This window comes from Mobula birostris, chromosome 12 (genome assembly GCF_030028105.1).
Source record: "Mobula birostris isolate sMobBir1 chromosome 12, sMobBir1.hap1, whole genome shotgun sequence".
Classification (NCBI taxonomy): domain Eukaryota; kingdom Metazoa; phylum Chordata; class Chondrichthyes; order Myliobatiformes; family Myliobatidae; genus Mobula; species Mobula birostris.
The window spans coordinates 95,834,269-95,859,335 of NC_092381.1; the positions used below are offsets into that span (position 1 = coordinate 95,834,269).

At 42.7% G+C, this 25,067-nt stretch overlaps 1 protein-coding gene across 1 annotated transcript in view; it reads right to left on the bottom strand.

Moving 5' to 3' along the window:
- Positions 1 to 25,067, bottom strand: part of LOC140206132 (uncharacterized) — a 189,587-nt gene that overhangs the window by 61,119 nt on the left and 103,401 nt on the right. Inside the window, exons 5-9 of the mRNA XM_072274341.1 lie at positions 20,224 to 20,346; positions 14,012 to 14,245; positions 6,987 to 7,142; positions 5,925 to 6,110; positions 3,086 to 3,199 (exon numbers count right to left, since the gene is read on the bottom strand). Of these exons, the coding sequence (XP_072130442.1) occupies positions 3,086 to 3,199; positions 5,925 to 6,110; positions 6,987 to 7,142; positions 14,012 to 14,245; positions 20,224 to 20,346 (813 nt within the window). The remainder of the gene's footprint in view (positions 1 to 3,085; positions 3,200 to 5,924; positions 6,111 to 6,986; positions 7,143 to 14,011; positions 14,246 to 20,223; positions 20,347 to 25,067) is intronic.

Below are 25,067 nucleotides of genomic sequence, written 5' to 3' on the forward strand. Positions count from 1 at the left end.
AGGTGCCATTATCACAGGATTGCATCGATCTTCCTTCGCAAACAAGGAAATATTCATTAGCTTTTTGCAAACTTCTCAAATTATATGCTGAAACAGGTACACTGAGCAACAACCAACAGGAATGCAGATTCCTCTTTGTCACCCAGAGTGGAAATATTCACTGCAAGGGAAGTGAAAGGAGATAAAACTGCACTGCTTCCTGTGTTCTCCGCATATCTCGATAAACTGCCAGGATATATCGCATCATGAACTTGGAAGCAGATTTTTAATTAACTAGTTTCCAAGCACCCTGGGGAACGTTTAACAAAATTACACCTTTCCAACACCTTATTTTGCACTAAGTAATTTTTTTTTTAAAAAAAGTATCGGAAAGATACTAAACAGAGGACTTTTAATTATGAATGTATCTGCATGTGGAACAGGATGATGCTTAATACAGTTGCAAGAAAAAGTTTGTGAACCCTTTGCAATTACCTGGTTTTCCTCAAAAGTCTTTGACACAGACTTTTGCACAGTACCTTATATATTTTGCTAACATGCACTCGCCTGCACACAATCATCCTTGTAAACACAAGGGTATGATTGAAGTTGCTAGATACAACCTAAACCACTATTGCATAACTCATTAGTAAAATACTGTGAAGTACGACAGCTATAACCCCCTGCCCCCAAAATGAACCAATTCAGCCAATTCCTTCCGAGATTGCACATTCTGCTTCCTATAAGACACTGATCACTCTGCCCAATCAGATAAGGGATCTTGATTTTAGTGAATGTATTAAAACACATAACAAATGAATGAATAGCAAAGCACAGAAGCTCCAAGCCACACATTGGGCAGCAATGGTTCAGTTTTGTAACCAAACCTTTTGGTCATAGAATAACACTGATAAAAAGCTGCGGAAAGAAAGGGCAGCAATAAAGATCCCATGAACAGCTGCATGGTCCAACAACCCAGTAGAAAGCATAAATCCTTATTAGTTTTTTTTGGGGGGGGAGTGGAGAATTATAAATACACAACCCGGTATTTTTTTTTAACAGACATTTGTTTTCAAGGTCATTAGACCGAGACCTCTCTGGAGATGTCACCTGACCTACTGAGAACAAGGAAGAGAGACGAGTACAGCACAGAAACAGGCCCTTCTGCCCAGTGTCCGCACCAAACACAACGCCAAATTCAGCTAAATCTCTTCTGCCCACACACAACCGGTACCTCTCCATTCCCTGTATGTCCATGTGCCTGTCTAAAAGTTTGTTGTACGTGGCAGCAGAGTCCAAGCACCCACCACCCTGTCCCCACATATCTTTAACCTTTCCCTGTCTCACCTTAAATGCATGGACTCTAGCATCTGAGGTGTACAAAGTCCTGTAACATTCTAATTGCAAAACCAGGATGATCAAACTGATGCCACAAAATACTTGTCTGAAAAAACGTTTTAAGAAACAGTCAATTTTTGAAGTTCCTGTTGAAAAGCCATGCCTAGTTGACTACTGCAGTCTGATGTCATCAGCAACCTATCTTTTATAGATGCTGTGTCTCTGCACAACTTTCTCTCCTCTTTTTTCCTCTCTCGCCTAGCCATCCCCATGTCCCAGCTGCAACGAAAGCTCTCCCTTGCCCATTGCTGCTACATTCCAATGTACCACTGTTGCAATATCATGAACGCTGAGCACTATCATTCACAAGTGAGCAGCTTAGAGCTCACAGATCACTTGCTTCCTCACACAAGAGATCCTGGGACGAGTACATTATTTTCCCCGAGGGGTGTGGGTAGCAAAGTGAAGAAAAGTCCAGCCAATGCTGTTGCCCTGCAGTGGGAAACAGTACTCCGATTATGCGCTTCTGAAGTGGCCTCTACAGCTTTCCTCACTCTCCACAATGAGGCTGCTTTTCCATTGGTATGCAGAGCAGACAGCGCTCCACTGCTCCACTGCCTGCCTTCTCGAACAACACTGATCAGAATAGGTCCTGTCAGCAGCAGTCAGCCGCTACAAGGACTATGGGCTGGTTTCATTAAAAAATATGCAGCAGTGTCAGTCAACGAGGCTGGTTACGAAAGGGCTCTGGCCTATTGACAGAGGAGTAACAAAATCCGCTATCTGAATAATTTATTACTAGTTACTGTCAGAGAAATGACATGGTTATTCAAGAGCAAAGCTCGAAAGAAAGAACACCATCCTGGAGGGCAGGACACAGGTGACCACACTCTGCTTAATGGAAAACCTCCAACCATGTTCTTGCCTTAAATTCCAGGACAGGGAGGGTTGCAGTCCCTTCAGGGAAGTCACTGAGTGGCAAGCCTTTCGACCATCTCCATGCCCATTCTGGGATGCCAATCACTGAAATGGTTACCTCCCCAAGAACAACAATTCATCATTTCCAGCCAGGGGCCACCCCACATCCCCCACTGCCCAGAATATATTCTGAGCTTTTGCTTCCAATCTTCCGGCTGCTTCTTGCACGTACCCGAGCCTGTAGACTACATAAACAGGCACATACCTCGATAGGAATGTGTGAAAGGGCATCACTGCCATCTCAGTCCCCATCTTAGTTATGATACAATTATTTATCATTCACTTCTCATTTAAGATTGTATATTGTCCTACCTCAGTACAAGAGAACGAAGTGATTGTTACTTCAGATCCAATGCAGCATAAAAATACATAATAAGCATAAAGAACACAATAAATACAAACACAATCCTACAAAGCACAATGTACAAGTAACTGCTATATACATAGACTGGATTTATGTACCTTTACATAAAGTGGCACAAGGTGACGTGTATGTAGTGGTGGTAAATCATGTAAGTACGAATGCACCTGCCATCAGTAGTGGGAAGCATCAGCATTATTTTGATAAGAAAACTCAGGTGACACAAGTTATCTGGAGCAGTTACTGGTCAAGTGCAATTGGGACAAATCATCCAATCCCCACCGGAGAGAATGTAACCCCAGAAGAATTCAGTAATTGAGGTGAATAGGGTTCAGGCTCTCTTTCTTGATTAGCTCTGAGTTACCGAGAAGAATCCCTTTGCCTTACTTTAAGCACAAGAGTAAGCTGAACTTGAAAACTTGTACTCACCAGGTGGGCATTTGCAAGCAAATCTGTTCACCTCGTCCTTGCACACACCATTATTGAGGCACGGCTGGCTTTCACACTCATCGATGTTGGTCTCACAGTATACTCCCACAAAGCCTGGTATCAACAAAGACATGGTGAGAGCTGCCCAGGGTTGTGCAAGCAGACTTATTAGCAGAAGGAGTTATGTCTAAAAACATGTTCCAATGACTTGAAATGAGAACTGTCTGTCTCTCTACAGGTGCTGCCTGGCCTGCTGAGCATTTCTAGTATTTGAGGAATTAACCCTCTCAATTCAGACAAGAGAAGTAAATTGCTGCTTCCAAATGGCTTCGGTACAGCTTGTTGGATGCATGCCTACCTTAGTTGTCAGGTTGTTGTTTCAAATCCAATTCCAGAACCTGCAGCCAATGGCTGGGTTGACTCTCCACAGCACAAATGAGGGAGTTTCATTTTGGGAGTACATGAAGTGACTGTTCAAATTGGGGTACAAGATCACACAGCACCTTATAAATGTGGAGCAGCCATTCAGATACAAGCCCAGGCCTCGCCACTGTGTGGCGCAATTGGTTAGCAGACAGCAGTAGTGACATTACTTTCCATCACAGGCCAAAGCAGGGTTAGAAACACCCAACTTACAGCCACCCTGCCATACAAATGAGTTCCCATAATAACCTTAAACTCAGAAGTTTAATGCATTTACAAAGGGTTGTTTCTATGAACAGCAGAACTCGGTTCCTCTCTATTTCCAATTTTAATAATTGTTCCTCCTTATCGGTCGTATGTACTTTTGATGCCATTCATTCAATGCTGTGAAGGCGTGGTTACCACAGAGTGGTTTTTGTGTATTTTCTGATTACCAACAAAATAGATGACATCTATAACAATCAAACACATTTACTACTCAGGCCTGCATTTCCATAAACTATCCACTGCTCACAAGAATGACCTTCAAGTTTCTGGATGATCCAAATATTTGGTGGAGAGAGGAATATTATTCCAAACAGAGTTTGAAGCACTGAAACAACATGCTGAGCTCTGCTCTTTCTGTACAATCAGAATAGCCAAGAAATCATTAAGCTTCTAAACCATCTATAAATTTGCTGATGATACAACCATTGTTGGTAGAATCTCAGATGGAGGTGACAGGGTGTACAGGAGCGAGATATACCAACTAGTGGAGTGGTGTCACAGCAACAACCTTGCACTCAGCATCAGTAAGACCAAAGAGCTGAATGTGGACTTCAGGAAGGGCAAGATGAGGGAATGCAAACCAATCGTCCTAGAGGGATCAGAAGTGGAGAGAGTGAGCAATTCCAAGTCAAGATCTCTGAGGATCTAACCTGATCCCAAAATATAGATGCAGCTATAAAGAAGACAGGACAGCAGCTATATTTCATTGGGAGTTTGAAGAGATTTGGTTTGTCACCTAAAACACTCGAAAACATTCTACAGACGTACCGTGGAGAGCATTCTGACAGGATGCATCCCTGTCTGGTATGGTATGGAGGTGGGAGGGGTGGGGGAAGAAGGGGTGCTACTGAACAAGACTGAAAGTTACAGAAAGTTGTAGAATTAGCCATCTTGGGTACTAGCCTCCATAGTATCCAAAATATCTTCTGGGCACGGTGTCTCAGAAAGGCGATGTCCATTATAAAGGACACCCCCCTCACCCAGGACATGTCCTCTGTTTATTGTTGCCGTCACTGAGTGTGATCACTGAATCACACTCAGTGATTCAGAAACAGCTTCTTCCCCTCTGCCATCCGATTCCTAAATGGACATTGAACCCATAAATACTACCTCACTTGCTTTAATATATATTATTTCTGATTTAATATATATATTACACATATACACACACATATATATTTACTGTAATTGATTACTTATATATTTTTCTTTCTATATTGCATTGAACTGCTGCTGCTAAGTTAGCAAATTTCACAACACATGCCAGTGATAATAAACCCGGTTCTATTCAATGTCCAGAATACCTATATTATTAGAACAGCCTAAATTGGCTTCAGTCTGTGGACATACTTGTCTTTCTTGGTTTCTCCATGATAATCTGCATAACTGACAATGTCATTGCAATCTGATACAGCTGAATTACTGCAATTTATGCCTCATGACTATTTAACTTGCCATTTAACTTTATAGTAAGATGCAGAGATTCAAACATATTAAAGTTGAGTTAGTCTAATAATGTACTCAAAAATTACTGAATTAATTGTTATATACTCATTTAAAAAACAACAATTCCACCAACCCACACATCAACTTGGGCTGGATTGACAATCTGCCATTTTGTTCATTTATTTTTGGGAGTTTTCCTTACATCGAGGCAGTATTTGTTGAGGAGAGAATGGAGATGTTCAATTATAGGGACACAACTGTGGTGCAGTGAGCAGAGGTGCTACCTCACAGTTCCAGACACCCTGGTGCAAGCCAGACCTCCTGTGCTGACTGTGTGGCATCTTCAGTTTCTCCTTGGGACTGTGTGGGTTTCCCCCTCAATGCTTCAGTCTCCTCACACATGTATGGGTTGTTAAGTTGCCTTGCCATTCTGAATTGCTCCTGGTGCGCTGGTGACTGTTGGGGGGAGTAGAGGGAAGTACCGGGAGCATAAAATGGGATTAATGTGAGATAGAAACATAGAAAAGATCAGTGTAAGCAGGTACACAATGGTCAAGACAAACTCAATGGGTTGAAATTATATTCTCCTGCTGTACGATTCCATGACCCTGATTAGAGAGCGACTCAATTATTAGCAGCAATTATTATCTGGTAATTGCAACATAGAGCCTGTTTGCTGGGCCTCTGTCCCACCAATCCTCACCTGGCATACAAATGCACTTGAATTCACCGATCTGGTCCAAGCAGGTAGCATCATTCAGGCAGGGCATGGCAAGGCACTCGTTGATGTCCATTTCGCAGCGTGGTCCAGAATAACCCACAGCACACTCGCAGCGGAATGAGCCTTTGGTATTTACACACTTCCCTCCATGTTCACAAGGATTGCCCCCTACAAACAGAGACATGGTGTGAAACAAGGCTGAATGCATCATGAGCTTTGAGCAGCGGCAACAATGACTGATGCAAGAAGCACCATTTTTAACATTTTTGTCCTCTACCAAAACATACACTCCCTTTTCAAAAGTTATTGCTCTCGCTCAATATTTAAATCTCCTGGCAGCATTTGCCAGCAACACCAACCATCAAACAGACCATCTTCCCCTGAGTTTTAACAGATTCCAGCTCATATTATTCTTCCAATGCAGGAAGTTTTGTTTGGCACATGGGTTGAGGCAGGGAAATAAAAAGGAATGGGAGGTCACACCCGCAGAATTCTCAAAACTGTCTTGAAAGAACCTGGAGGAAGTGACCAGCAACATACAGCTCATTAAGCCAACAGAATTGCACTCAATTACAGTAGTGTGACCTCCACCCGCCTGCCAACCCCACCAACCTCAGCATAATTAGTTAATAACAAACTCTGAGTTGGAAACTAGACAGAGTTAAATAAAGCACCTGCATTGTTCTTTGAACTGGATGACTGACAGGAATGTTTTCCTCCCTCTCAACCTTAAAGGGGTCCTAGTGATTTCATCTTGGCCATTGAGGACATCTTCCTCTAACACAGAGAAACACAAAAGACTGATGTATCATCCAATGTTCCCCTTCATCATGGGATCATTATCCCAGACTTCCTCCTTACTTCCAATGTGGAAGTGCTTTTGCCACGTGACTTCAGGAGGACAAACCGGGTTGGGGTGAAGACAAAAAGGCAGGCTTACCCATGATACCCATATTCCCAAGAATGAATGAAAAGAAACCACCTTTGTTGGTAATCTGTGGAACACAATATGTTATGTGACAATGAGATGATGTGACTGCTTACCCAGAGAACATTCATTGATATCCTTATCACAGACCGTGCCTTTGTACCCAAGAGGGCAACTGCAAAAGAAACTGCTTTTGAGAGGGTTGGTTTCACATGTGGCTCCTTCGTGACAAGGGTTACTAACACACGCATCATCCACCTGACAGAAGATACCTAAAAATAAAGAACCACTCATTACCAAGCATATACAGGAAAAAGCCTACTACTTCTGCAATTTCTGGAGAGCAGTAAGTTTTATAGAATTAAGAACACTTCCCATTCACACTCCAATTAGTGCAAAAAGATTCCAGTTGGTAATCTGTTTTAAACAACTTCATCTATCACAATTTCTCTCTCTCCACTATTCCTATCAGGAGGAGGAGTTTTTTTTTAAAAAAGAAGGGTATTTATTTTGACTCTAGCCTTGAGGTCATGACATTGAATGCATTTGGACAGGAAGGAAAGCAAACCAACTGTGGTCCACCACTCCTACCAAAGAGCTTGTAACCAAATACAAAAGCATAGAGAAAAGACAAAATTATTTTTAAAACCAGGAGCTAACTAACATCAAACACTTCCAACCACAAGATTATTTGAGAGAGTCAAGGGGCCTCACATTGGGTATCATAACTCCCTCTAAAAATAACTGCCTCAGTCATACATGTACCTGCACAAGGACTTATTTGTAGATTTTACTTGTGCTTTGACTGATCTTTTCCTCAACTTTGCAGAGCATTATTTCAATGAAAATCGGCAGCAGCATACACGTGGTGAAAATTTTTTAAGAAGCACTGTCCCGAAAAGTAGCTATTCTACAAGAACAGACAACCTGATCACCTCCAACCACCAGAAGTCCTTCTGAGTCTACAATGCCCTGAAGTCTAAAGAATCTTGGGTTCACCACCAGAAAGCACTAGGATTCATTTGAGAAGAATACTCAGGAGATTCTTGGATTGAAAACTCTACCATACATGGAAGGAAAAGAAGAAACCCTGCAGGGATCTGAAGACTGAGATCCATCATAAAACACATGGCCTGAAAAACAGATGGCCAATGGAAACAGTGTGCAGGTGATCCAGGAACTCACTGATACCAGTAATGTCTGAGGAATCTTCAACACCGTATCGGCCACCCATAGCCCAACACCGAAGAAAACACATTGCTGAGAGTTCAAAGCGAGGAATCAATGCCCACCAGAAGGAATACTTTGGGGAAAACCACCTCCATATGGTTTGGCCATGATACTAATGTTCTTGATTCAATCCTACAGGAAAGCATCTGGTGCAGCCACACCACCATTCCAGATAAAGAGGCCATGGGATTATGGCTAAAACTCTAAAGTCTGGCAGAGAGAAAATGCAGTCAATTTTGTCATACATGATTTTTGGGAAGAAGGACCTCAAGGTTGCCATGTTCTAATCGGAAGGCTAACCCTTGCTGCCTACCACAAGGAAAATCTATACTTAGTTCCTTCACAACCACCTCATCCCACTGATAAAAATGCTTCTTTCCAGGTGTCAGCACAAGTCCATCAGTCAAGATTACAGGATCTTTAGAAGACATCAGAGCAGAATTAGGCTATTCAGCCCATAACACTGCTCTGCCATTCCATCATAGCTGATTTATTTTCCCCTCTCAACTCCATTCTCCTGCCATCTCCCCTTAAACTCCAACACAGTTACTAATGAAGAGCATATCAATCTCCACTGTAAATATTCCCAATGACTTGGTCTCCACACCCATCTGTGGCAATGAATTCCACAGATTCACCACCCCCCAACTGCACAAATTACTCCTCAACTCTGTTCTAAAGAGACATCCTACTGTTCTGAGGTTGTCCCTCTGATAGCAGACTCTCCCACTATTGGAAATTTCATCAGGTCAACTTCAAGAGAAATGAAGTGGTGGTACCAACCAACCACTGTATGCGACCTTTTCCATCCTCACAACAGCTTCTGACAATTGCTTCTCAAATGTGATTGTCATCAGAAGTCCATCCCACTTCTACTTCAGTGTCATGTAAACAAAGATCATAGCAAAAAAGGTCCACAAGAGACCTGATCTCAGTACAGACCAGTACTAAGCATGAGTCAGCAATCCAAAGTTTTTCTCAATCTTTCCAACTGTAATACTTCACCTCACCTCCAGGCTCACTTCCAACTGGAGTAGAACTCGTCTTCAGGATGAATGGAAATCTTGCATTCAAGAACAAAGGTTGCATTGTCAAACTAGTCACAGGTGCTTGTGCATCTGCATATTTGGAGGCCATGTCATCGAGTTGTCCACAAACATACTTAAAAAATGAATTACACACTAATGCTTGCAAAACAATTTTCCCACTTTGACAACAAAGGTCCATTAACGAAAGGTGGGAAACATATTCTCTAATCCCTTAAGAGTGGTCTACTTGCAATGGCAGGCATTGACAACGTTTATCACCTTTTCCAGTACATAAACACAACTTTTGGCCATCTGAAGGCAGGAGGGTTTGAAGATCAACACTTTGTGCCTGGCTCACTGTTCCAATCTCACAGGTGTATGTGACTCATAGCAACTCAGAATGGAGGCACATCCAGATGCCACTCAATACTTTCGTCAGGAGTACAACAGCCCAGGGAAAGGGAAAAACACTTCCTAAATTACCTGCCTGTCCTCAACTGTACACCAAGCATCTCCTGCTCCACCCTAGGAAGAATTTAAAGGATCCACATTGGCCTCCTCAGATACCCCAAACCCAAAGACCTGGAGTGGGAACAAATCAGCCTCGATTCCAAGGGACTTCCTGCAGAGAAGACTGGCAGTGATCTAGACCTTAACCTTCTGACATCCCGTCTAAAATTCATCACATCTATCTCCAATAAATTTTCTATCAGTTTTGTGCAAAAGTCAAAACCTCACCTGTGTTAATTATTGTTTCATTGTTCCATAAAGTGCATTCAGATACAAAAATATAAAATGGTCGATATACTCAGGCCAGGTAGTATGTGGGTCAGGGGAAAACAACTGTTAATGTTTCAGTTTGAGGGCTCTGTCAAAATGAATGGTCTTCAACATAAACTGCTAAATGCTTCTCTTTCCACAGATGCTGCCTGACCTGCTGGGTGACCGCAGCATTATCTCATCCCAGATATCCAGTATCTGCACTTTAAAAAAAAATTATTTTCAAGTGTTTTTTGGTGCTTTATAATGTTAAAAATGCTACACAAATATAAGTAGTTGTTGCATTCAACATCTTGACCAAATGTTTCTGAACACACAGCAAGAGTCTATGCTATCATGTAAGAATAATAATTGTTAGATTTGCAACCCTGATAAAGAACCCATGTGCCCTTATTTGCCTGTATGATTCTAAGAACAATTAAATCTTCATCCTGTGGCACTTTTAATTCTCTTTAATAGCCTTTTGTTTAGCTGTTAAAGTAATTGCAAACACTCAGTTTTGACAACACTAAGAGAAGCAGCAGGAAAGAATGACTGAACCCAGCTGTAGGAGCTCAATAAGACGGTGGAGAGAACAGAATCACTAGGATACAACAGTTGTTATAAACTTAACTCCTTCACATCTTCTTTCAAAGTCTTCCCAGAGAGACAACAGGATGAGATCAGTTACATCAAGCATACAGAAAGGGATTGTGAAAATGGCTCTGCTTTGCAAGTCAATATGTCATCCAGATGTGCGAGCAAGCATTCAGCTTTCTCCTGCGTTACCTGGCTGCTGCTGGAAAAAAAAACAACTACACTATCCTCTTCCAAAGCCTCTGTACCACTCTCTGCTTTACCTGGCTGCCAATTGACAGAGTCGACCACAGTATCCTCTTCCGAAGCCTTTGCACCACTCTGCTTTGTGGGACCTAATGAGCCAGCCCTGTTTTTATTTTGCCAGTTTTACCTGTAATCACTTCAGTCCCCAAGCCTGCATTTGGTCCTTGCAATCTCCAGAACTAGATCCTGGTCTCTCCCTACTTCTGATCAACATGCCTGCACCTGGGTACAACGCATTACCCCTGAACCACATGGACACCACTGACACCCACATATACTTAACATGAACCACCCCTCCGCCACCTATGAACTGCCTGACCGCAAGATCCAGGTTTATATGATTTCCTTTGCAGAAATTTAAAATCAAAGCCATCATCTCTATCATACTCTCCATCCACCAACTTCAAACCTAGTACAGCTCCAAAAAATGAACTAGACAGTTTACAAACGTTATCATATTTGAAAATAATTGATCTTCAACCTGCACCGTCACTAACACAAAACAACCTCCTCTAATACTGGTTGGCTCCAATTCTGCCTTATTTCAACTGCTGCTGAAGTTCTCCATGCCTTTGTTGTATCTGCACAGTGTATTCTGGATCACTTAAAATACTGTAGACTGTGTATTAATTCTTACCAAGTCCTGTTCACCCACTCTCCTACAACTGCTGACCCATGCTTACTGTCAACAAACCACTTCTTCAGTATTGAAATTCTTAACATGGTGCTCAAATCCCCTCATGGGCATACCTCTGTCATCATCAACCTGTCCTCAAACTCTGGCCTCTTTCATATTTCTAAGCTCCACCAATGACAGCTGTGTAATTCAGCACCAAGAGCCTGAGCTCTTTAAATTCCCTCTTGAACCTTCCTGTCCTTCCCTTTCCTCCTCTCATTAAAACTTTCAAACCTCTCCCTTCAGCCAAGCTCTTGGTTGTCTACCTCAGTTCTCCGGTTCATCTCACTCCAGTGAAGCACTTGGAGATATTTTTCCTGCATTAAAAAGATATTATTTCAATGGAAATTATTGCTATATGAACAGAATAGAAATACAAATACAGAACAAAAATGTATGGTCCCTTTCTCAGTAAAGGGGATCAGCAGGCATTTGTCAGATAGCCACTCTTGTGCAGGACAATGGACAATGCTGGCTTGCGAGCAACAGCATTTTGCAATTAACTGTTAAGCAGCAGGCAAAGATCAGTCACACTGCCAGTTGAACATTAAAGTTTACACTGAAGGCCAAATATAAAACACATTCATAGTTACGGCAGATTTTAAAGATCTACAGTTGTTATTAACAAATACTGCCCACAATTCAACATTTCATTAAGCCTCACCCATGGGACAAGAAGGTCTTTTTACAACTTAACATGGTTTGTTTGAATTCAGGGCACAAACCCAATAAACAGACAACTCCTTGGACAACTTTCCCTCAATACCGCACACACTTCACCACATGAAATATAATCTATAGGCATTAAGCAATGTTTTTAACTGCGCCTGGACATACAATGGATATTTTTGTTGGGATACTGTAGCTTCTAATTTCACAAACATTCTTCCAAACTGGAAAAAAAGTCTGAATTTTTTCCAAGTTACAGTTTTGAGTGCATTATCAAAAGTTTTATCAGTCAACAGCAACAAGGTTAGAGGTTTTCATTTTGAGAAATGAAGGTTTAGAGTTATACCAGATTGGTTTTGTATATAACGAGCACCAAGGCCAGAAAGTGTGCTAGAGTAGTCAGGGCCTGTTTGGGAAGCAGAACGAAGGGGCATCTGCTGGGGCAGAACGTGCTAGGAGGGTGGAAGAGCTGAGGCAAAAGAGGGAGACAAGCTGCAAGGTTGGGAGGAGTGATGGGGAAAGAGGTGGGCAGCAAAACACTCTTTCCAACCAAACAGTTCTGTGAGTATCCTCAGTTCTGACAGAGATCCAAGGGCATCTCATACCATGGGAATAACAGTTGCAGCTGTTTGGAGATTACCATGGGAGGGTATTATGGCTGTTCTTGCTCTGAGATGACCTTGGACGAATTTAGACATTGTAAGTGAACAGGTAGATTCATTTGGCTGATGTGCATATATATCTTCAATGGGAACAGAGTTACAGAAGCATGAATCTTTCATTTTCACAACATTGATTTGAAACCAACCAGAAAGATGAAATGAAAGTGCTTTTTGAGATGGGCTAAAAAATATATATTTAAGGAACAAGCAGAAAATATTCACTTTAGTAACAACATGACTTACCTCAATGCACAAAAACGAAACAGCAAAATAGACTTCCTTAAAAAAGGAAATGAAAAATATGCATTTTTTTTTTTTAAAAAGGGAAGATAAAAATGACAATGATTAGCAAAAAAAAATCTCTCTGCTGGGCAGGCAAAAAAGCCCATCATATCCAGCTGCTACTGACTTGCTGAATAGAGACACCATGGGCATCAGGTTGCAGCAGTAAGATGATAAGATGATAAATTTAAGTTAAATAGGTTAATTATTGTCACACGAGGTACTGTGAAGGCTTAGTTTTGCATTACATTTACACAGATCATTTCATTAGTTAGTGCATTGAAACAGTAAGAAGGGAAAAGCAATAACAGAAAGCAGAACAAATGCAGATAGCTTCCCTCGTGGACCAGTTGTCAGAACAGATGTTCAGAAACATCAGTAGTGTTAAGAGAAGTGATAACAACAAGCCTATTCCATACTACATGCACTGATAATTAACTTTTCATGGATTTTGTTTCAACCAACACTACCTGATCATGCCTTGTGTGGAAGAATTATTTCATCTTGTTGGAACTTTTATTTATCTTTCACTATAAGGCTGTAATGGGCATTGAACAACTCAGAAAGGCATTTTAAATCAATGAGGGATGTCTTGCAGAATCTAACAATGATTTTAAAGCAAATCATGCTGGCTCAGATTTCTAAATCACACTTGTGCTGTGCATTTCTCTCCTCCTGAAAGTCTGTAATTAGTGCTGCAACTTTAAGAAGCTGTTGACAGACTTTGTCAATATTCTGAATCAAAACTGACAAGCACTGACTCAAGGCAGAAATCCACCTTTAAAATAACAAACTCAACAGGCCTCTGGCTCAGCACACTGTGCTTTAAATGCAGCTGTTTCAGGCAAACCAAGTCCAGTCGAACCTCAGAAACCAGAGGAGGTAGAAGTTACATTAATGACCTTTTACCTCAACATTATTCAAAGCCACCTCAGTTCAACCCGATATTTAGAAACGTTCACGTTCGTTGAGAAAAAAATCGCCGGACTTACCAGCTTTGCCAACAGGGCATTCACATACGAATGATGCCACTCGGTCATGGCAGGTGGCACCATTCATGCAGGTGGCACCAGCACAATCGTCAATGTTCTCACTGCAGTCGTCACCACTCCAGCCGTTGACACAGACACACCGATACCCTCCACTGGCATTGGAGCAGGTTCCTCCATTCTGACAGGCATTTGGCTGCAGTTGACACTCATCTACATCCTCTGTACAAAACTGACCTAGATAGTGGAAGTGATGAATAGTTCAGCCATGTATCATACAATCCAAATGGCACTTTATCAAAATCATTGAGCATCACTGAGGAATACATCAGGTTTTTGGGATTACAACACAGTTCACCATGCTGTCCACTGTTCTATCCACCATATGGCTGGAAAGGAAGTGCTTTCACATTGATGGAATGGGGTGATAGCGTCCAAAAGGAAAAACACCTTTACCCAGAATGGTGGGAATTTACTCAATGCTGTCATTTTAAGTGATTGAGATGATTAACAAAATGGATTTAAAAAGACACCTGATAAGCAGAGCTGGGAGAAAGGAATAAAAGCAAAATGCTGATAGGTCAACAAGAAGGATAAGAGTGACAAGAGGCTTGCAGTGGGGGGGGGGGAGGAGAGAAAGAGAGAGACAGAGACAGAGACAGAGACACACACGTAGGTTTCTCATTTCAAGTATCCTAACTCTAGGAAGCAAAATGGCACAGAGGTTCAGCATAGCTGCCTCATGGCTCCTCGGACCCAGGTAGGTTCAATCCCGACCTTGGTCACTGCCGGTGTGGAGTTTGCAAGTTCTTGTGACTGCACGGGTTTTCTCCAATATGCCAAAGATTTGGTAGCCGGTAGGTGTACTGGCTACTGTACATTACTCCTAATGTGTGGTTGTGTAGGGGAGCTGATTGAGAAAGAAGAGGAAAGACGGCGAGAGGAGAGAGAGCAGCGCACCACGTGTGCGCAGCCCTCCGGTGAAAAATGGTATCATATCCGTTAAATAGGGGCCATGGACAATTCTGATTTAATGGAGACGGACGTGAAAGTACAGAGAAACATCTGCAGAAATTTCTGAAACGCCAGTTCGCTGCTGTTGTTACTGCGCGGTCGGGAATCTTCCGGAGGGAAGGCCTCAAAATCCCCAGCTTTGCCTGCTGTTGGCGACCGAGATTGAGGTCAAATCGTTTGGACAGAGATGGCACTCAGTACTCGGTGTCGGAGAGCTGATCAGAGTTCGAAGTTTTCGGATAACTCAGAGTCGGACCGTGGTCAGGCATGGCAGGGAGAGTTTTTCTTCCTTCTCCCGTCTGCGTGAGATGTGGGACATTTGAGAGACTTTGAACTTTTTACTGTGCTCATGGACTTCTTCATCAAGTTATGGTATTGTTGCACTGTTGTAACTATATGTTATAATTATGTGGTTTTGTTAGTTTTTTCAGTCTTGGTTTGTCCTGTGTTTTGTGATATCACACCGGAGGAAATATTGTATCATTTCTTAATGCATGCATTACTAAATGACAATAAAAGAGGACTGTATGTCTTCATAATCTAAAAAAAAAGTAAGATTACTGTGGATTGGGGCTTGTGGATACGGTAGACTGTAGGGCCTGTTTCTGCACTGTATGAAGCAACAACTGGTGATTGGCTTATTATCACGCATACCAAGGTACAGAGAAAATGGTTTTGCATACGATCCACACAGATCATTCAAACACAAGCACATCAATGTAGTACAAAGGGAAACCCAATAGCAGATTGCAGAATTGTTACAATGACAAAAGTTACAGAGAAAGTGAAGCGCTGAACCATGATGAGTTCAAATGTTTATCTCCATCATACCAGAGGTCTATACAAGAGTCTGATACCAGTGGGATAGGAGCAGTCCTCGAGGCTGGTGGTGCGTGTTCTTAAGGGGAAGGGGAAGAACAAGAACGACTGGGGTGGAAGAGGTTTTTGATTACGCTGGCTGCCCACTGGAGGCAACTGCAAATATAGAGAGGGTCAATGGGGGAGAGGGTGTCAAGTTTTCATTCTGGACTGAGCTGTGTCTACAACTCCCTGCAATTTCTTACACCCTCAGGCGGGGCAGGTCTCATAGCAAACTGTGTTGAATCCGGATAGCATACTTTCCATGGTGCATCAGCAAAACAGTGGGGAAGGCAAACAGGAGCAAGGTGAATTTCCTTGGCCTTCTGAGGAAGTAGAGGAGCTGGTGAGCTTTCTTGGCCATGGCATCTACTTGGTTGGACCACGACAAGCTTCTGATAATATTTACGCCAAACAATTGGCTGGTCAAGCAACACTAGGGACCCACAAAAAGTTAAATTACAATGTATTTTCAATTGTTCCAAGACAGATTCAAGATGAAATGCTGTCAATTCCTTCTTCCCCTTCCCCAATCTCCACAAATCATGTTCGACCCAAGTCTCACAAGTGGATTGTTTGCTGTGCTAGAATCCCGCATCTGCTGTCTGTTCTATTCTGTTCTACTATTCTGCATAATTCTTTGCAATATTATATGTGATGACGGGTGTGAGGAAAAAGAGAAGAGAAATCACTTTTGCCACAATAGGAAGTTTACCACGGAACACTGGGTAGAAGCCATGACCCTCCCTCTCACATCACATCTATTACTGCTAGACAGCAGTATATGGAACTAGCCTTGATATGCATTTAAAATAAGCATTTGCACTTGACTTGCACTGGCCAAGTGACTTGCAGAGGCAAATTGAAGCCTCCTCCCACCCCACCTGCAAGCAAATTAGTACTGTACAGTATCAATCTCAGGAGCTCAGTCCCTGGAACCAGACCAAATCAATTCCACAACCTCATATATTGCTCACTTACCCTGAATGCATTCCAACTGAAAAGCTACAGGCACTGCCAAAGGGACGAAATCCAAAAACTCCTTTGTTCACTGTGCCTTCCCTCGTTCTGCTTTCAATTTATTCCAATATCCTGTTCACCGACCTAATTTAAAACATTTCTCTCTTGCTCCCCACCCTCAAGTTCACCCACCACCCCCTCAGATCTAAGCAGCATCTGCCAGCCACTTGTCACCAACTTCCCTCTGCACAAACAGTATTACACAAAGAAAAAGAGTTGAAGGAACAAGTAACACTTTCAAAAGAATATCTTCATTTTGTTAGTCGGAATCACAGAACAGGAAATACTGATGAAGAACTGTACATTCCATTGGCCGAAAGGGAGAGGCAGAAGTTCAAGACTTGACCTTCACTGCTCCTTGCTTCGACTTACCTTGATAGAAGTGCTCTTAACTAGTAAATAGTGATCACTAATGTTGGTTGGAACCAAGAGGAACATATAATACTGGTAAAAGCACTGCAGAAATATACCACAGTCTTGCATAGGCACTGAAAAGTGCAGGAGAAGTTTAAAAAGGTGTGGATGGGTAGAATGAGTGCCCCACCACAAATAACTAAAAAATGAAGTTAAATTTATTTTCTCTAGAGGTCAAAAGAATAGTAGACAATCTTATAAATGAGAAGGGTAGCGAGGAATTTGATGGAAATTGATGAAGGCAAGGCAGTGGATTCCACAAACGAGAAAATCTGTAGATGCTGGAAATCCAAGCGACACACAAAATGCTGGAGGAACTCAGCAGGCCAGGCAGCATCTATGGAAAAAAGTAAACAGTCGACATTTGGAGCCAAGATGTAGGGTTCTGGCCTGAAATATCAACCGTTTATTCTTTTCTATAGAAGCTGCCTGGCCTAGTGAGTTCCTCCAGCATTTTGTGTGTTGCTTGGATTTCCAGCATCTGCAGATTTTCTCTTGCTTGTGACCACTCCTTTCTCCAATTCCAATCTCACGCATTCCGAATGCTCTGCTCTCCACCCTCTCCACACCAATCCTAACCTCACCATCAAACCCGCAGAGGAGGAGGGTGCTGTAGTAGTCTGGCATACTGACCCCTACTTTGCTGAAGCCCAGCACCAACTCTCAGACACCTCCTCTTACCCCTCGAACAGGACCTCACTGAGGAACACCAGGCCATTGCCTCCCACACCATCACCTTACTGACTCTGGGGATCTCCCGTCCACCGCCACCAACCTCAGTTCCTGCACCCTGCAACTCCCATTTCTACCTCCTACCCAAAATCCACAAACCCGCTTGTCCATTATTTCAGCTTGTTCCTGCGCCGCTGAACTTGTATCTGCTTACCTTGACTTAGCTTTATCCCTTCCGGTTCAGTCCCTTCCTACCCACATGCATCACACTTCACATGCTCCTGATCTTCTCAATGATTTCAAGTTCCTGGCCCCCATCATCTTACTTTTACTATGCATGTCCAGTCCCTACACCTCCATCCCCCCACCAGGAAGGCGTCAAAGCTCCGTTTCTTTCTGGTCACCAGACCTGACCAGTTCCCCTCACTCTTGATAATTTCTCCTTCGGCTCCTCCCATTTCCTTCGAACAAAAGGTGCAGCTAAGGGGACTCGCATGAGTCCCAGCTATGCCTGCCTGTTTGTCAACTGTGTGTTCCAAGCCAACACTGGTATCACTCCCCAACTTCTCCTAGGCTACATCAACGATTGCATTGGTGCTGCTTCCTGCACTCATGCGGAGCTCGTCAACTTCAGCAAATTTACCTTCAACTTCTACCCTGCCTGGTCTATTTCCAACACGTCCCTCCCCTTTCTCGATCTCACTGTCTCTATCTCTGGAGATAGCTTATCTACTTAAGTCTATTATAAATCCACTGAATCTCAGAGCAACTTGGACTATACCTCTTCCCACCTTACTACTTGTAAAGATACCATCCTTTTCTCTCAATTCCTCTGACTCTGCTGCATCTGGTCTGAGGACGAGGTTTTTCATTCCAGAACTAATGAGATGTCCTCCATCTTCAAAGAAAGGGACTTCCTTTCCTCCACCCATCAACACTGCCCTCAACCGCATCTCCTCCATTTTGCACACGTCTACCCTCACCCCATCCTCCTGCCACCCAACAGGATAGGGCTCCCTTTGAGCTCACCTCCCACCCCACCAGCCTCTGCGTCCAGCACATAATTCTCCACAACTTCCACCACCTCCAACGGAATCTCACCACCAAGCACATCTTTCCCTCCCCCACCCCCCCCGCCCCACTTTCCACAGGGATCATTCCCTATGCGACTCTTTGTCCATTCGTCCCTCCCGGCACTTTTCCTTGCAAACGGAACAAGTGCCATACCTGCCTCTACACCTCCTTCCTCACTACCATTCAAAACCCCAAACAGTCCTTCCAGGTGAGGTGACACTTCACCTGTGAGTCTGTATCCGATGTTCCCAGTGCAGCCTCCTGTTTTTTGGTGAATCCTGATGCAGGTTGGAGCGCCTACATTCCCTCCACCAGAAGAAGTGGGATCACCCAGTGGCCACCCGTTTTAATTCCGCTTCCCATTCCGACATGTCAGTCCAGGGCATAGATTCTCCAACTTTCAGTAATGACCCCCCCCCTTCATCATTCCCCTCTCACCCCATCTCCTTACCTGTCCATTACCCCACCTCCCTCTGGTGCTCCTCCTCCTTTTCATTCCTGTCTTCACCTATCAGACTTCCCCTTCTCCAGCCCTGTATCTCTTTCACCAATCAACTTCCCAGCTCTTCACTTCATCCCTCATCCTCCCAGATACACCTATCATCTGTGCTTCTTCCTCCCTTCCCCCCCCCACTTTCTTACTCTGACTCCTCATCTTTTCCCAGTACTGATGAAGAGTCTCAGCCCGAAACGCCGGCTGCACTCTTTTCCAGAGATACTGCCTGGCCTGCTGAGTCCCTCCAGCATTGTGTGTGTGTTGCTTGGTTTTCCAACGTCTGCAGATTTCATCTTGTGTGAATACAGTAATTTATAGTTTTTTCTTGTTTGCAAGTTGTCACCATGCTTCACCAGCACCATCTTAACAGCAACCAGCTGATTTTCCAGTTCTTCATATCTTATCCAACATTCCTACAGTAGCAGAAATAGACTCAACTCTTGCTGCAGTAGTGGGACTTTGGTCCCGCCAACTGCACGAGAAAAAAAAAGTGACACTTCAAAAGTAAATTATTTCCTGAAGATATGCAGTTTGAGAGCTCATTAACTCATCAGTTTGGAACCACCTGCTGGCAGAATCACAACAGATACATGAACTATTGCATGTCCCAATCTGACCTTCCTCCTTCCTTTTATTTCAGGTCAATGCAGCCAATTGCTTCAAATACCTGTCCACTCAGGTGTGCATCGGCAGTTGTAGGTGTTCACTCCATCCACACAGGTACCTCCATTCTCACATCGATGGTCAGGGCAGTCATCAATGTTTATCTCACAGTCTTTTCCATTGAATCCTACGAGAGAAAAATTGCTTCATCAATATAAGGCACAGGCCACTGACATGCACACACATCAGCAGTCAGATACAGCAAATGGGCAGGAAGGCAGATGTCATATTAGAGTGAACAAAGAAGCAAACCATGGAGGAGCTCAGCAGATCAAGCAGCATCTGGGGGAAGGATGTTGTGGGAGGAAGACTTTTTGTATACATTTCAGGTTGAGATCCTGTATCAAACTAAGAGCTGAGAAGTGGACAGAACTTTAAAAAGTTCAACTTCTAGCCAGAATGCTCCCTTCCTGTGCCATAAATTTCAATGTTTCTTTAAAGCAACATTCATATAAACTGATGCAGGTTCTCAACCTAAAACATTGACAATTCCTTTCCATGCCACGGCAGATGCTGCCCGTCAGATTGTCTTTTGCTCCAGATTCCATCATCCGTAACCTCATACATCTCCAAATGTCTCCCTGGTCTTTACTGCAAGAGGGCTGGAGCTTAGAAAGAGAATTATTGTCACAATTACATAGGGTGTTTGTGAGTCTACACTATATACAATTAGCAAAGGACAAAGTAAAACATCAGCAAGTCCACAAGTTGGCCAATTCCTGGTTGAGAGGTGACAAATGACGAATACAGTCACATTTTTAGTGCTGAAAGAGAAGTGGTGTTCTTTAAGATCCAGCCGGGGAATGTCAGGGTGGATACTGAGGCACTCTTCTGTGGCAGAGTCTTAAAGAAAGAAACAGTTATAACACAAGGGGAAGTCATAGACAATTAGTGTAGAAGAGTTTTGTCTTGTTGAATCTCTAGTATTTTCTAACTGACAGAACTTGGAGAGTAGATCACGAAGTACTCAAGGGAGTAGATATATTTTTGATAATTTTGAGAACTGGAGACTTGTGGGACCATCACAGGTTTGAGGCTTGGAGCAAATCAGCTCTGATCATATTGCAGGGTAATTAATTGGTAGGAATGAGCATAATTCACAATCATCAACATTGAGTTGGGGGGTCACTTTAAGAGGCTGGTCAGACGTGATGACGTATTACATGAAATTCTGTTACAATGCTTTTTGTGTTCAGTGTTTGGAGTACAATAAATTAATTGCTACTGTTTTTCCTTAAACATGAAATGCCTCACATTGTTGTATTTGTGAAAACCTACAGTATTAAATGATAGAGCCAGCTTGAGAAGCTGAGTGGCCTACTCATGCTCCTACTTAATATTCTTGTATGTTCCTTTTGAGGCTAAAAATGGTGCCCTGAGCTTCCAAAACGAGGCTCTTTCAAACTTTCACCCTTCCACATAAGCCATTGCTTTCATTAATAATCCTCACATGATTTCAAGCAAAGATGCTCTCAAAGCAACATTCAATGTCATTCTCACTGCTGCCCTCAAAATGGATCCCGAATGAATTGAGTACGGGAAGCAATTATTTTCAGATGGCATTGCCATATTATTAATGAAGCTGATAATCTAGTCTTCCAATATAAGCACTGCTTACAGCTGTTTCACACAATCTGTGATTATACACAATTACAAAACATGAAATAGAGAATATAAATTTGTGTGAGAAAATTTTGTTAACCCAAACAGGAATTGACTCTAACAGTCAATGACTTTCTTGGAAATCAAATAAGTAGTTATTGGGAAAACAGTTTGTTGAGATGGCTACTGTGAGATATGGTTTTCACCTCAGCCATTCAATCTTCAAGTATTTCAGCATGTGGTAAGATAGAAACTCTGAATCAACCTCAAAAGTGTGGTGACCTCATTTCTCTTCTAAAGTTTTGTATTGCAATTTTACTGATGTGCCAGAACACTAGATCCTGCAATTTACCTCTATAAATACTATGGCCACAAAATCAGTTCAAGGATTGAGTATCCTGTGCTGTGACTCACCCCTCAACTCTCTGAAGCCTTTCTACCATCGATGAGACACAAGCCAGGAGTGTGGCAGAATGCTCCAAACTTTCCTGAACAAAAGCAGCTCCAACAATACTGAAACTGAAATCATCTAGAACTGAATGCTGTCTTGTTTGGCAACTCATTCACCACCTTAGCATTAACTCCATCTCGGGCACAAGAAGATAGCAGGTTGTACCACCTACAAAATATTCAACACATCTTTTTTCCAGTATGTGAGCGGCACCAGCAAGACAGTCCTTGAAGAGGTGATAATGAAGCAAATTCTGAAACCACTGCTCTCCTTCTCAGGAACACATTTTCACAATGCCGTTGATTAGAGATTTCCAGAATTTGTGATGATAAAAAAAAAACAATATTTTTCCAAGTCAGTTATAGTGACTTGGAACAGAATCCTTTGCCCTTCTTGTGTGAAGTCACAGGTTTAGGAGTTTGGGGATGCTCGAAAAGCCTGATGATTACATTCTTCAGCCAGGAATGAGGAGATCGTATGGTTAACGTTCAAAGTAAATTTATTATCTAAGTACTTGTATGTCACCATATACAACCCCGTGATTCACTTTCTTGCAAACATACTCAGTAAAGCCAATAAGCGTAATAGAATCAATGAAAGACCTCAATAACTTTGGTGTTCAGTGTGCAAATACAAAAATAAATAATAATAATGTAAGCAATAAATATTGAGTACATGAGATGAAGAGTCCTTGAAAGTAAGTCGATGTGTTGTGGGAACAGTGGAATGACAGGGTAAATGAAGTGTGGTGAATGGGGTGTCAAATCCAGCAGGCTGCTTTGTCCTCCTTAATGGGAGTAGAGTCAGAAGCTTTACAAGTTCCACACTAGGTGCAATTTGCTGAAATATCAACAGCACCTTCTTTACTGACAGCTCCCACCTCTGATAAAGGCAACGTGACAGTCCGTCAGGGACTGAGGGATGCCCTGAAGCTAGTGCAGAAGGGAAGGCTCACAGTTGAGGATCCCACTGCCACTGGACATTGAGGGGCCAAGTCCAGTGGGGAACCCCTCAAATAACAGAAGTGGGTGTTACCCAAGGAGCTACATGCGTGACAATGGTGTGAAGTAAAAAACAAACATGTTTCAACTTTACTGAATGCATTGACTAAATGGTACTGCACATGTGAAGAGTTTGGTCCTGTGGTTAAATTGTGCTACTCCTTTCCAGACCTCACTGTATATCAGGTGGCAACCTTGCTGATTCTTTAGCGATTTTGTCTGTTTTTTCACGAGGCCGAGTTGCTAGTTCGACCCTCAATTCAGCACGGATGAAAAGCGTGCAAGGAGCCGGCCGGATTTGAACCCGGGACCACTTGCTTTTAAATATGCTACTGATACCACTATGCCACCAGCCTGCACACTGTGGTTAATCTTTAATGTACATTACTTTTATGAATGAAACTTATTTTTGAAATTTTAAAAAGAGCAGCAAGCTTGGGGAACGCCCATCACCTCCTGAACACACACCATTCTGGCTGGCAATGAGTATTTATTGACTGCAGCTGGAGCGGCACTGTCATATCGTAGTTAGCAGAGTGCTATCACAGTACCAGCAATCCGGGTTCAATTCCCGCTGCTGTCCATAAGGAGTTTTCTGTCCTCTCCCAGTTTCCTTCCACTTTCTCAAAGGCATATGGGTTAACAGGTCCCATGGCTGTAATTGGGTGGCCCAGAAAGGCCCGTGACTGTGCTGTATCGCTAAATTACATTACAAATCCTAGAGCTCCCACTTTACCTGACAGTGGGATTTTCTTCACCCCAAAGACTGCAGCAGTGCTCCATCCGTTTCAGTGCAATTAGCAATGGGTTCTCAACACCAGTTGTGCCAGCAACACACACGTCCAAATGAAAAGCTTGTTTCAAATATTAATTCAGTGTAATCCTGATGAAACAACATTTGGACCTTCACCATGTGACCCATTCTTTTTTCCACTCCAAAGCCATAAACTCCTTCGAAAAGTGCAATTTAACTCTGAAAGTGTGCAGTACCACTTAGTTGAATACAGTCTGCAATAATGAGCCACTTTCAGCACAGCAGCTCAAGTTCTGCAACAGTGTGTGCTCTTGTATGCAGAGTACTTCCATCAACATCCTCTTGTACTGTGTCCAAGAAGCTTGTTTTTCTAGTATTTCACATCCTGCAACATAGCAAGACTCAGCTTCCTGCACACCCTTTCCCAACAGGCAATTGCCTTTCCCATTTTGTGCGATAGCTCCTAATTGACCTTGGAGTAGAGTTAATAGCGCCAAGGGGAACCTGCTATTGGAGCTAATTGTTTAAGTAATTCACCCACATTTTCAGTTTAAATGTTTCCTCATTGACAAAACACATTTCCTGGCCAAGATCCTCAGCCAGATTTTTTTAAAAAGGGTTTTTTTGTACATCAGCACAAGCGTTCAACCACAAGCTTAGAGTGAAGGAAAAATGAAGGAAAAAAACAATTACACAAGAACCACATGAGTAGATTACATTGAGGTTAATGCACTGAATAATCTCTCAAACAGAGGTGACAACTTGACCCCTTCTCCAATTAACTGCAGACTTTAGATAGAGGCAAGGGAGAAAAAAAGATCTCCAGTCAACTCCTCAGCCAACTCAGTCTCTCCCCAACAGTCATTATGTTAACAATTAGTTGCAACTTTTTTTTAAACATTCAAACTCAGCATCTGGACTATGTTGGCCATGGGGCTGAGTTGGATTGTGTGTTACCCGAGGTTGACTGCTGCAATGTTTTCAAACGCAGCTCATGCAAGCGCACTAGCAATTGCTCGGTGACTCTGAAGCATGTCTGG